We start from the raw sequence: 11148 nt of genomic DNA, 5'->3' as shown, positions 1-11148 counted from the left end.
GGAAGGAGATGGGAAATGGGGGAAATGGGGGAGATATGGGGAAGATATGGGGGGAATGGGGGGAAGATGGGAAAATGGGGGGAAATGGGGGAAATGGGAAATGGGGAAAATGGGGGGAGAAATGGGGGAAATGGGAAATGGGGAAAATGGGGGGAAAGGGGGGAAATGGGAGAATGGGAAATGGGAGAATGGGAAATGGGGGGAATGAGAGGAAATGGGGGGAGAAATGGGGAAATGGGGGTTTGGGGGGAAATGGGGGAGATATGGGGGAAATGGAGGGAATAGGAGAAATGGGGGAAGATGGGAAATGGGGGTAAATGGGGGGAATGGGGGGAAATGGGGAAATGGAGGGAAATGGGGGTTTGGGAGGGTTAGGGGAAATGGGGGGGGAATGCAGGTTTGGGGACAAAAATAGGGAAATGGGGATATGGGGTTTGGGGGAATGGGGAGTTTGGGGAGAAATGGGGGGAAATGGGGAGTTTGGGGAGAAATGGGGGAAATAGGGGGTGGTGTGGGGCTTTGGGGGTGGTTGGGAGGGGAATGCGGGTGTGGGGTGAAAAATGGGGGTTTTGGGGGAGAAATGGAGAGTTTGGGGGGAAATGGGGGGTTTGGGGGAAATGGGGGGTTTGGGGGAAATGGGGGGGTTTGGGGGAAATGGGGGGTTTGGGGGAAATGGGGGGTTTGGGGGGTTTGGGGGAAATGGGGGGTTTGGGGGAAATGGGGGGTCTCTGTGGCGGTGTCTCTGGATGTCTCTGGGGGTGTCAGTATTTGGGGGTGTCAGTATTTGGGGTGTCAGTGTTTGGGGTGTCTCTGGGGTGTCAGTGTTTTGGGGTGTCAGTGTTGGGGTGTCAGTGTTGGGGGTCTCTGGGTGTCAGTATTTGGGTGTCAGTGTTGGGTGTCAGTGTTTGGTGTGCCAGGTTTCGGGGTGTCCCGAGAGCGCGGCGTGGGCGCGGAAGGCTCTGCACAGCCTGGGCTGTCTCTGGGGTGTCAGTGTTTTGGGTGTCAGTGTTTTGGGGTGTCAGTGTTTTGGGGTGTCAGTGTTTTGGGGTGTCTGGGGGTGTCAGTGTTGGGGGTCTCTGGGGGTTTCAGTATTTGGGGTGCCAGGTTTCGGGGTGTCCCCAGAGCGCGGCGTGGGCGCGGAAGGCTCTGCGCAGCCTGGGCTGTCTCTGGGGGTGTCAGTATTTGGGGTGTCAGGTTTTGGGGTGTCCTCAGAGAGCGGCGTGGGCGCGGAAGGCTCTGCGCAGCCTGGGCTGGCTCTGGGTGTCAGTGTTGGGGTGTCAGTGTTGGGGGTCTCTGGGTGTCAGTGTTTGGGGTGTCAGGGTTTTGGGGTGTCAGTTTTGGGGTGTCAGGGTTTTTGGGGTGTCCCAGAGCGCGGCGTGGGCGCGGAAGGCTCTGCGCAGCCTGGGGCTGGCGCTGGGTGTGTCAGTGTTTGGGGTGTCAGTGTTTCGGGTGTCAGTGTTTGGGGTGTCAGGGTTTTTGGGGTGTCCCCAGAGCGCGGCGTGGCGCGGAAGGCTCTGCGCAGCTGGGGCTGGCGCTGGGTGTGTCAGTGTTGGGGTTGTCTGGGGGTGTCAGTGTTGGGGTGTCAGTGTTGGGGGTCTCTGGGTGTCAGTATTTGGGGTGTCAGTATTTGGGGTGTCGCCAGAGCGCGGCGTGGGCGCGGAAGGCTCTGCGCAGCCTGGGGCTGGCTCTGGGGGTGTCAGGTTTCGGGGTGTCAGTGTTTGGGGTGTCAGTATTTGGGGTGTCAGTATTTGGGGTGTCAGTGTTGGGGTGTCCCCAGAGCGCGGCGTGGGCGCGGAAGGCTCTGCGCAGCCTGGGGCTGGCGCTGCTCTGCCTGCTGGTCAGCACCTGCCTGGCGCCGTTCCTGTTCTCCAGCCTGCTGCCCCTCTACGGGGCACGGCCCTGCGCAGGTGAGACCCCCCGAGACCCCCAGAGACCCCCGGGACCCCCAGAGACCCCCTGAGCCTCCCTGGGACCCCAGAGACCCCCCCAGAGACACCCAGAGACCCCCAGAGACCCCCGGGACCCCCAGAGACCCCCGGGACCCCCAGAGACCCCCCAGGACCCCCAGAGACCCCCGGGACCCCCAGAGACCCCCCAGAGACCCCCAGAGACCCCCAGAGCCTCCCTGGGACCCCCAGAGACCCCCAGAGACCCCCAGAGACCCCCCCAGAGACCCCCCAGAGACCCCCAGAGACCCCCCAGGACCCCCAGAGACCCCCGGGACCCCCAGAGGACCCCCAGAGACCCCCCGAGAGCATCTCTGGGACTCCCAGAGACCCCCTGGGACCCCCAGAGACCCCTGAGAGCATCCCTGGGACCCCCAGAGCCTCCCTGGGACCCCCCAGAGACCCCCAGAGACCCCCGAGAGCATCCCTGGGACCACCAGAGACCCCCCCGGATCCCCCGGGACCCCCAGAGCCTCCCTGGGACCCCCAGAGACCCCCCGGGACCCCCAGAGACCCCCAGAGACCCCCCGGGACCCCCAGAGAACCCCTGGGACCCCCAGAGCCTCTCTGGGACCCCCAGACCCCCGGGACCCCCAGAGACCCCCCGGGACCCTCAGAGCCTCCCTGGGACCCCCAGAGACCCCCGGGACCCCCAGAGACCCCCCAGAGACCCCCAGAGACCCCCAGAGCCTCCCTGGGACCCCTAGAGACCCCCCAGGACCCCCAGAGACCCCCGGGACCCCCAGAGACCCCCCGGGACCCCAGAGACCCCTGAGAGCATCCCTGGGACCCCCAGAGCCTCCCTGGGACCCCAGAGACCCCCCGGGACCCTCAGAGACCCCCCAGAGCCTCCCTGGGACCCCAAACCCTCCCCAGGACCCCAACACCCCCCAAGGGACCCTGACACCCCCCGGGGACACCTCAAATCCCCCTGAGCCCCCCTGAGCCCCAAACTCCCCTGGGGACGCCCCAGGGACCCCCAGACCCCCCAGGGACCCTCAAACCCCCCCAAACCTTCCTGGGATCCCAACCCCCCTAAACTCCCCCGGGGACCCCCAAGACCCTTCCAGGAGCCCCCCAAACCCCAAATGATCCCCAAATCCCACCAGGGGCCCCAAAATCCCCCTGGGGGGCCCTAAACCCCTTCCCAGCACCCCCAATTCCCCTCAGGGACCCCCAAACCACCGTGGGAACTCCCCAAACCCCCCAGGGGGACCCTCAATCCCCCCAGGACCCTCAAAACCCCCCGGGGACCCCCAAAATCCCCCGGGGACCCCCAAAATCCCCCCAGGACCCTCAAAATCCCCCGGGGACCCCCAAAATCCCCCGGAGACCCCCCAAAATCCCCCGGGGACCCCCAAAATCCCCCAGGACCCTCAATCCCCCCAGGACCCCCCAAAATCCCCCGGGGACCCCCAAAATCCCCCCAGGACCCTCAAAATCCCCCGGGACCCTCAATCCCCCCCCCAGGACCCTCAATCCCCCAGGACCCCCCAAAACCCCCCGGGGACACCCCAAAATGCCCCGGGGACCCCCAAAATCCCCCAGAGGATCCTCAATCCCCCCCCAGGACGCACAATCCCCCCCAGAACCCCCCCAAACCCCCCGGGGACCCCCAAAACCCCCGGGGACCCCCAAAATCCCGCGGGGACCCCCAACCCTCCCCCCACTGACACCTCTGTTCCCCCCGGTGCTGCCCAGGAGCGTCTTCGCCAGGTGAGGGGGGATTTTGGGGGGCGGGGGTCTTGGGGGGGGCAGGAGGGTTTGGGGGTGTCCAGGAGGGGTTTGGGGGGTTCAGGAGGGTTTGGGGTGTCAGGAGGGGTTTGGGGGGGTCAGGAAGTGTTTGGGGGGGTCAGGGGGGGTTTAGGGGGGTCAGGAGGGGTTTGGGGGGTCCAGGAGGGGTTTGGGGGGGTCAGGAGGGGTTTGGGGGGGTCAGGAGGGGTTTGGGGGGGTCAGGGGGGTTTGGGGGGTCAGGAGGGTTTGGGGGGGGTCAGGAAGGGTTTGGGGGGGGTCAGGAGGGGTTTGGGGGGGTCAGGAGGGTTTGGGGGGGGTCAGGAAGGGTTTGGGGGGGGTCAGGAGGGGTTTGGGGGGTCAGGAGGGGTTTGGGGGGGGTCAGGAAGGGTTTGGGGGGGGTCAGGAGGGGTTTAGGGGGGCAGGAGGGGTTTGGGGGGGTTCAGGAGGGGTTTGGGGGGGTCAGGAGGGGTTTGGGGGGGTCGGGGGGGTTTGGGGGGGTCAGGAGGGGTTTGGGGGGGTCAGGAGGGGTTTGGGGGGGTTTGGGGGGGTTTGGGGGGGGTCAGGGGGGGTTTGGGGGGGTCCAGGAGGAGTTTGGGGGTGCAGGGGGGGTTTGGGGGTTCCCGGGGTGGGGGTGGGACAGGAATGGGGTGCTCAGGGATGGGGGGAGGGGTTGGAGGTCCTGGGGAGTTTGGGGGAGCCGAGGGGATTTGGGGGGTCCCCAGGGGGGTGTGGGGGCAGGGAGGGGGTGCCCAGGGGTCACAGAGGGGTCTGGGGGGACACTGAGGGGACGTGAGATGGGGTGGCACCCTAATGTGTGTGTCCCCCCCAAACCCCCCTGTGACCCCCAAACCCCCCTGTGACCCCCAAAACCCTCCTGACCCCCCCAAACCCCCCCTGTGACCCCCAAACCCCCTGTGACCCCCAAACCCCCCCTGTGACCCCAAACCCTCCTGTGACCCCCAAATCCCCCCAAACTCCCTCAAACCCCCCCCAAATCCCCCAATCCCCCTAAACCCCGTCAAATCCCCAATCCCCCAAATCCCTCTAAATCCCCCTGAACCCCCTCAATCCCCCCAAATTCCCCTCAAATCCCCCCAACCCCCCCTAATCCCTCAAACCCCCTCAAACCCACCCAAATCCCCCTCAAACCTCCCCAAATCCCCCCATGGCCTCTGCAAATCCCAAAAATCCCCCCAAAACCCCCTCAAATCCTCCCCCAATCTCCCAAACCCCCCCAAATCCCCCCAATCCCCCCAAATCCCCCCAAATCCCCCCCAAATCCCTCAAACCCCCCTCAAATCCCCCCAAATCCCTCAAATCCCCCCAAATCCCCCCAATCCTCCCAACCCCCTCCAAATCCCCCAAATCCCCTCCAATCTCCTCAAATCCCCTCAACCTCCCCCAATCCCCCCAACCCCCGTCCCCGTCCCCGTGGCCGTCCCGTGCCCGTCCCCGTCCCTGTCCCCATGCCCGTCCCTGTGCCCGTCCCCGTCCCCATCCCCGTCCCTGTCCCCTGTCCCTGTCCCCGTCCCATGCCCGTCCCTGTGCCCGTCCCGTCCCTGTCCCCATCCCCGTGCCCGTCCCCGTCCCGTCCCTGTCCCTGTCCCCGTCCCAGTCCCCGTCCCTGTCCCCGTGTCCCCGTGTCCCCCGCAGGTGGCTCCGTGCCTACGAGAGCGCCCCTCTCGTTCCACTTCAGCAATTTCTTCGTGGCCTTCCTGTCCGAGGCCACGGCCACGCTGGCGGGCTCAGGCCACAGCCTGCAGCACGAGCACCTGCGCTGGTGAGGGGACACAGGGGACAGCTGGGGACACACCCTGTGGGACACACCTGTGTGACAGTGTGTGACACTGTGTGACACTGACACTGTGTGACACTGATACACCTGTGTGACACTGACACACCTGTGGGACAGGGACACACCTGTGTGACACACCTGTGTGACACTGTGTGACACTGACACACCCTGTGGGACACTGACACCTGTGTGACACTGACACTGTGACCCTGTCCCCTGTGTCCCTGTGTCCCTGTCCCTGTGTCCCCTGTCCCTCCTGTCCCTGTGTCCCTGTGTCCCTGTCCCCCCGGTGTCCCCGGTGTCCCCACAGGGACCTGGCCGTGTCGCGGCCCCTGCGGGTGGAGCTGCCGCGCTCCATGGCAGAGGTGGTGACAAACTGGAACCTGCCCATGTCCCGCTGGCTGCACACCTGTGAGCACTGGGGGCACTGGGAGGGACTGGGGACACTGGGGGTGTCGTGGGGACACTGGGAGGATACCAGGAGGGGCACTGGGAGGGGCACTGGGAGGGCACTGGGAGGGCACTGGAAGCACTGGGAGGGCACTGGGAGGCACTGGGGGCACTGGGAGGGCACTGGGAGGGCACTGGAAGCACTGGGAGGGCACTGGGAGGCACTGGGGGCACTGGGAGGGCACTGGGAGCACTGGGAGGCACTGGGAGCACTGGGAGGGCACTGGGAGCACTGGGAGGGGCACTGGGAGCACTGGGAGGGGCACTGGGAGGCACTGGGAGGGCACTGGGAGGGCACTGGGAGCACTGGGAGGGCACTGGGAGGGCACTGGGAGGGCACTGGGGGCTCTGGGAGGGCACTGGGAGCACTGGGAGGGCACTGGGAGGGCACTGGGAGCACTGGGAGGGCACTGGGGGCACTGGGAGGGCACTGGGAGCACTGGGAGGGCACTGGGAGCACTGGGGGGGCACTGGGAGCACTGGGAGCACTGGGGGCACTGGGAGGGCACTGGGAGGGCACTGGGGGGCACTGGGAGGGGCACTGGGAGGGCACTGGGAGCGCACTGGGAGCACTGGGAGGGCACTGGGAGCACTGGGAGGGCACTGGGAGGGCACTGGGAGCACTGGGAGGGCACTGGGAGCACTGGGAGGGGCACTGGGGGCACTGGGAGGGCACTGGGGGGGGGCACTGGGAGCACTGGGAGCACTGGGAGGGCACTGGGAGGGCACTGGGAGCACTGGGAGGGCACTGGGAGCACTGGGAGGGCACTGGGAGGGCACTGGGAGCACTGGGAGCACTGGGAGCACTGGGAGGGCACTGGGAGGGCACTGGGAGCACTGGGAGCACTGGGAGGGCACTGGGAGCACTGGGAGCACTGGGAGGGCACTGGGAGCACTGGGAGCACTGGGGGCACTGGGAGCACTGGGCCGCGGTGCCAGCGCTGTCCCCAGACGTGTTCCAGACCGCGCGGTGCCTGGGCACCTTCGCCGCCGTGCTGGGCACCTACGCAGCCAGCGCCCTGCTGCACGTGAGAGACCAAAAAACTGCCTAAAATACCCCAAAATACCCCAAAAACTGCCTAAAATACCCCCAAATACCCCAAACCACCCCAAAATACCCCAAAAACTGCCCAAAATACCCCCAAAACACCCCAAAACACCCCAAAACACCCCAAAACACCCCAAAACCTGCCCTGGGAACCCCTCAAACTCCCCCAGAGCCCTGCTGCACGTGAGGGACCCCAAAAACTGCCCAAAACCACCCCAAAAACCGCCCTGGGAACCCCAAAATACCCCAAAACTGCCCTGGGAACCCCCAAAGAGCCCCTCAAACCCCCCCAGCACCCTGTGCACGTGAGGGACCCAAAACTGCCCAAAATACCCCAAAAACTGCCCCAAAACCTGCCCTGGGAACCCCAAAATATCCCCCCAGCGCCCTGCTGCACGTGAGGGACCCCAGACCCCCCAAATCCAGCCTGGGGCTCCCCCAAACCCCCCCAGACCCCCCAAATCCAGCCTGGGGCTCCCCCAGACCCCCCCAGGCCCCCCAATCCACCCTGGGGCTCCCCCAAATCCCCCCCCAGACCCCCCAATCCACCCTGGGGCTCCCCCAGACCCCCCCAGACCCCCCAATCCACCCTGGGGCTCCCCCAGACCCCCCCAGACCCCCCAATCCCCTCTGGGGCTCCCCCAACCCCCCTGTCCCCCCAGGGCCTCAGTTTCCACCTGGCCGCTGTCCTGCTGTCCCTGGGCCTCATCACCTACGCCGAGCACGGTCAGCGCTGGCCCTTTAAGGGGCGGGGCCAGGCAGGGGCGGGGCCCGGCAGGGTTGGCTGAGGTGGGAGGGGCTTAATAGATGAGGTGTGAAGTGGGTGGAGCTTTGAATGTGGGCGTGGCCTAAAGGTGTAAATGGGTCAGATGGGGGGGGATGAGACTGTGGGTGGAGCCTGCAGTGATGGGCGGGGCTATGAGAGTGGGTGGAGCTTGGAGTGATGGGCGGGGCTATGAGAGTGGGTGGAGCCTGCAGTGATGGGCGGGGCTTTGAGAGTGGGTGGAGCTTGGAGTGATGGGTGGGGCTATGAGAGTGGGTGGAGCTTGGAGTGATGGGCGGGGCTATGAGAGTGGGTGGAGCCTGCAGTGATGGGCGGGGCTTTGAGAGTGGGTGGAGCTTGGAGTGATGGGTGGGGCTATGAGAGTGGGTGGAGCTTGGAGTGATGGGCGGGGCTATGAGAGTGGGTGTGGCCTGCAGTGATGGGCGGGGCTATGAGAGTGGGTGGAGCCTGTCAGTGATGGGTGGGGCTATGAGAGTGGGTGGAGCCTGCGGTGATGGGCGGGGCTATGAGAGTGGGTGGAGTCAGCAGTGATTAGCAAGGCAAAGGGGGTGTGGCCTGCAGTGATTGGCAGTGCTATGGGGGTGTGGCCTGCAGTGATTGGCAGTGCTATGGGGGTGTGGCCTGCAGTGATTGGCAGTGCTATGGGGGTGTGGCCCGCAGTGGGCGTGGCCTGCAGTGACTGGCAGGCCCATGGGGGTGTGGCCCGCAGTGGGTGTGGCCTGCAGTGATTGGCAGTGCTCTGGGGGTGTGGCCTGCAGTGATTGGCAGGCCCATGGGGGTGTGGCCTGCAGTGATTGGCAGTGCTCTGGGGGTGTGGCCAGCAGTGGGCGTGGCCTGCAGTGATTGGCAGTGCTCTGGGGGTGTGGCCTGCAGTGATTGGCAGTGCTCTGGGGGTGTGGCCCGCGGTGGGCGTGGCCCGCGCTGACCCCGCCCCCCCGCAGCCCTGCGGCAGCGCCTGGCCGCCATCTTCGACGCCTGCGTCCTGTCCAAGCGCTGCCCCCCGAGCTGCAGCCACCGCCACAAGAACGTGAGAGGGGCACTGAGGGGGCCCTGGGCAGTCCGGGGGGGCCCAGAGGGGTCCCAGGGTGGTCTCTGGGACGGTTTGGGGCTCATAAGGAGGAAATGGGGGCTGGAGAGCAGCCGGGGGCGTTTGGGGATCCCTGGGTGAGGGGTTCGGGGGTCCCAGGGGGAGGGCAGGGGGTTGGGGGGCTCTGAGGGCATTCAGGGCTCCTGGGGGTCCCCGCAGGCTCTGTGGGTGTGGGTGGTGAATACGGGGGGGGTTCTGGGGGTCCCCACAGGGGTTGGGGGGTCCCTGAAGGTTTTGGGGTTCCCACAGATGCTGCGGGTGTGGCTGATGGACAAGGGAGGGTTCTGGGGGTCCCCACAGGGGTTCGGGGGGGTCCCTGAAGGTTTTGGGGTCCCCGCAGGCTTTGTGGGTGCAGGTGGAGAACTCAGGGGGTTCAGGGGTCCCTGTGGGGGTTCAGGGGTCCCTGTGTGGGTTCAGGGATCCCTGTGTGGGTTCAGGGGTCCCCACAGGGGTTCGGGGGTCCCTGAGGTCCCGGCTCCCCGCAGGCTCTGTGGGTGTGGGCAGTGAACACGGGGGAGGTTTCAGGGGGTCCCTGAAGGTTTTGGGGTCCCCGCAGGCTCTGTGGGTGCGGGCAGTGAACACGGGGGGGTTCAGGGATCCCTGTGGGGGTTCAGGGGGTCCCCACAGGGGTTCGGGGGTCCCTGAGGGTCCCGGCTCCCCGCAGGCTCTGTGGGTGCGGGCGCTGAACGGGGCCCTGGGTGCCCTGGCCCTGTTCCACCTGTCCTACCTGGGCGCCCTGTTCGATGTGGAGGCCGAGGACGCCGTGGAGGAGCAGGTGGGACCCCCGAGCCCCCCCGGACCCTCGGCACGCCCTGGGCTCACCCCCGGCGCGGCCCTGACGCCATCGCGCCCCCTCAGGGCTACGGCATGGCCTACACGGTGCGCAAGTGGTCCGAGCTGAACTGGGCCAGCCACTGGGTGACGCTGGGCTGCTGGGTGCTGGCGCGGCTGCTGCGCTGAGCCTCGGGGGGCACTGGGAGCAACTGGGAGCAACTGGGGGCGGCCGGGAGGACCGGGCGCCACAGAGAGCGCGGCCGCTCCGCCCCGGCCCGCGGGGGCCGCTCCGCCCCGCCGGCGCCGCCTCTCGATGGTCTCGACTTCCGCTTCGCGCCGCTTCCCGCCCTTTCCCGGGGCGGAAGTGACGCCGCGCGGCCGCTCTGGGACCAATAAAGCCTCGCCTCGATGGTCCCTGTCAATCATTGCGCGAGGGGCGGGGCCTTTGTTTGACCAAAATCCTCTTAATTAACACCAAACCCGCGGCGCGCGGCCATAGGGGCCCTATAGGGACCGGGGGGGGTCCCTATAGCCCCCGGCAGGAGGGGGGAGCGGCCCTATGGCCCCCGTGGGGACCCAGAGTGTCCCTATAGGCGCTCCCTATAGGCGCTGGGGGAAGGGAGGGGTCCATACAGCCCTATAGGGACCTGGGGGGTTGTGAGCGGGTCCCTATAGCCCCTGAGGGGGGGAGGGGTCCATATGGCGGCTATAGGGACCGGGGGGGGAGGGGTCTATATGGCCCCCGAGGGGGGGAGGGGTCCATATGGCCCCTATAGGGACCGGAGGGTGTGAGCGGTCCCTATAGCCCCTGAGGGGGTGGGAGGGGTCCATACAGTCCCTATAGCCCCTGAGGGGGGGAGGGGTCCATACAGCCCCTATAGGGACCAGGGGGGAGGGGTCCATACAGCCCCTATAGCCCCGGGGGGGGGGAGGGGTCCATATGGCCCCTATAAGGACCGGAGGTCCGCACGGTCCCTATAGAACCCGGGGAGGGGCTCAGGGTCCCTCTAAGGGCTGTGGGGGGAGGGGAGGGCCCCTATGGATTCTATAGGGCCCCGGGCAGTCCCTATAGGGCCCGGCGGGGTCGCTGGGAGCCGTCAGGTGCCCTTGTCCTTGCTGGGAGACCTGCAAGAGAGAGAGACCCTATGGATCCTGTAGGGCCCGGGGGGCTCCGGGGGGGTTCTATGGGGGCTGGGCAGAGCTCGGGGGGCCTATAGGGACCTGGAGGGTCCATATGGATCCTATAGGGGATTGGGGTTCCTATGGATCCTATAGGGGATGGGGGTTCCTATGGATCCTATAGGGCACAGGGGGCTCCTATGGATCCTATAGGGGATTGGGGTTCCTATGGATCCTATAGGGGATGGGGGTTCCTATGGATCCTATAGGGCACAGGGGGCTCCTATGGATCCTATAGGGGATGGGGGTTCCTATGGATCCTATAGGGGATGGGGGTTCCTATGGATCCTATAGGGGATGGGGGTTCCTATGGATCCTATAGGGGATGGGGGTTCCTATGGATCCTATAGG

The 11148-nt window shown here is 66.4% G+C and overlaps 1 protein-coding gene across 1 annotated transcript; it reads left to right on the top strand.

The window, feature by feature from the left end:
• Positions 1–1642: 1642 nt before the first annotated feature.
• Positions 1643–10027, top strand: PORCN (porcupine O-acyltransferase; the record flags this gene model as incomplete). The annotated part of the gene is made up of 9 exons (XM_063424867.1): positions 1643–1907; positions 3648–3662; positions 5334–5460; positions 5786–5886; positions 6877–6953; positions 7636–7699; positions 8699–8784; positions 9509–9619; positions 9703–10027. Coding segments are annotated over 9 exons (948 nt in total), but the record flags the coding sequence as incomplete, so codon positions are not given.
• Between the last annotated feature and the right edge of the window lie 1121 nt (positions 10028–11148).

Source organism: Prinia subflava, unplaced genomic scaffold (assembly GCF_021018805.1).
Source record: "Prinia subflava isolate CZ2003 ecotype Zambia unplaced genomic scaffold, Cam_Psub_1.2 scaffold_353_NEW, whole genome shotgun sequence".
In the NCBI taxonomy this organism is placed as follows: Eukaryota; Metazoa; Chordata; class Aves; order Passeriformes; family Cisticolidae; genus Prinia; species Prinia subflava.
Note: the sequence above shows the minus strand (reverse complement) of the source record. Positions and strands in the feature narration are given on the sequence as shown.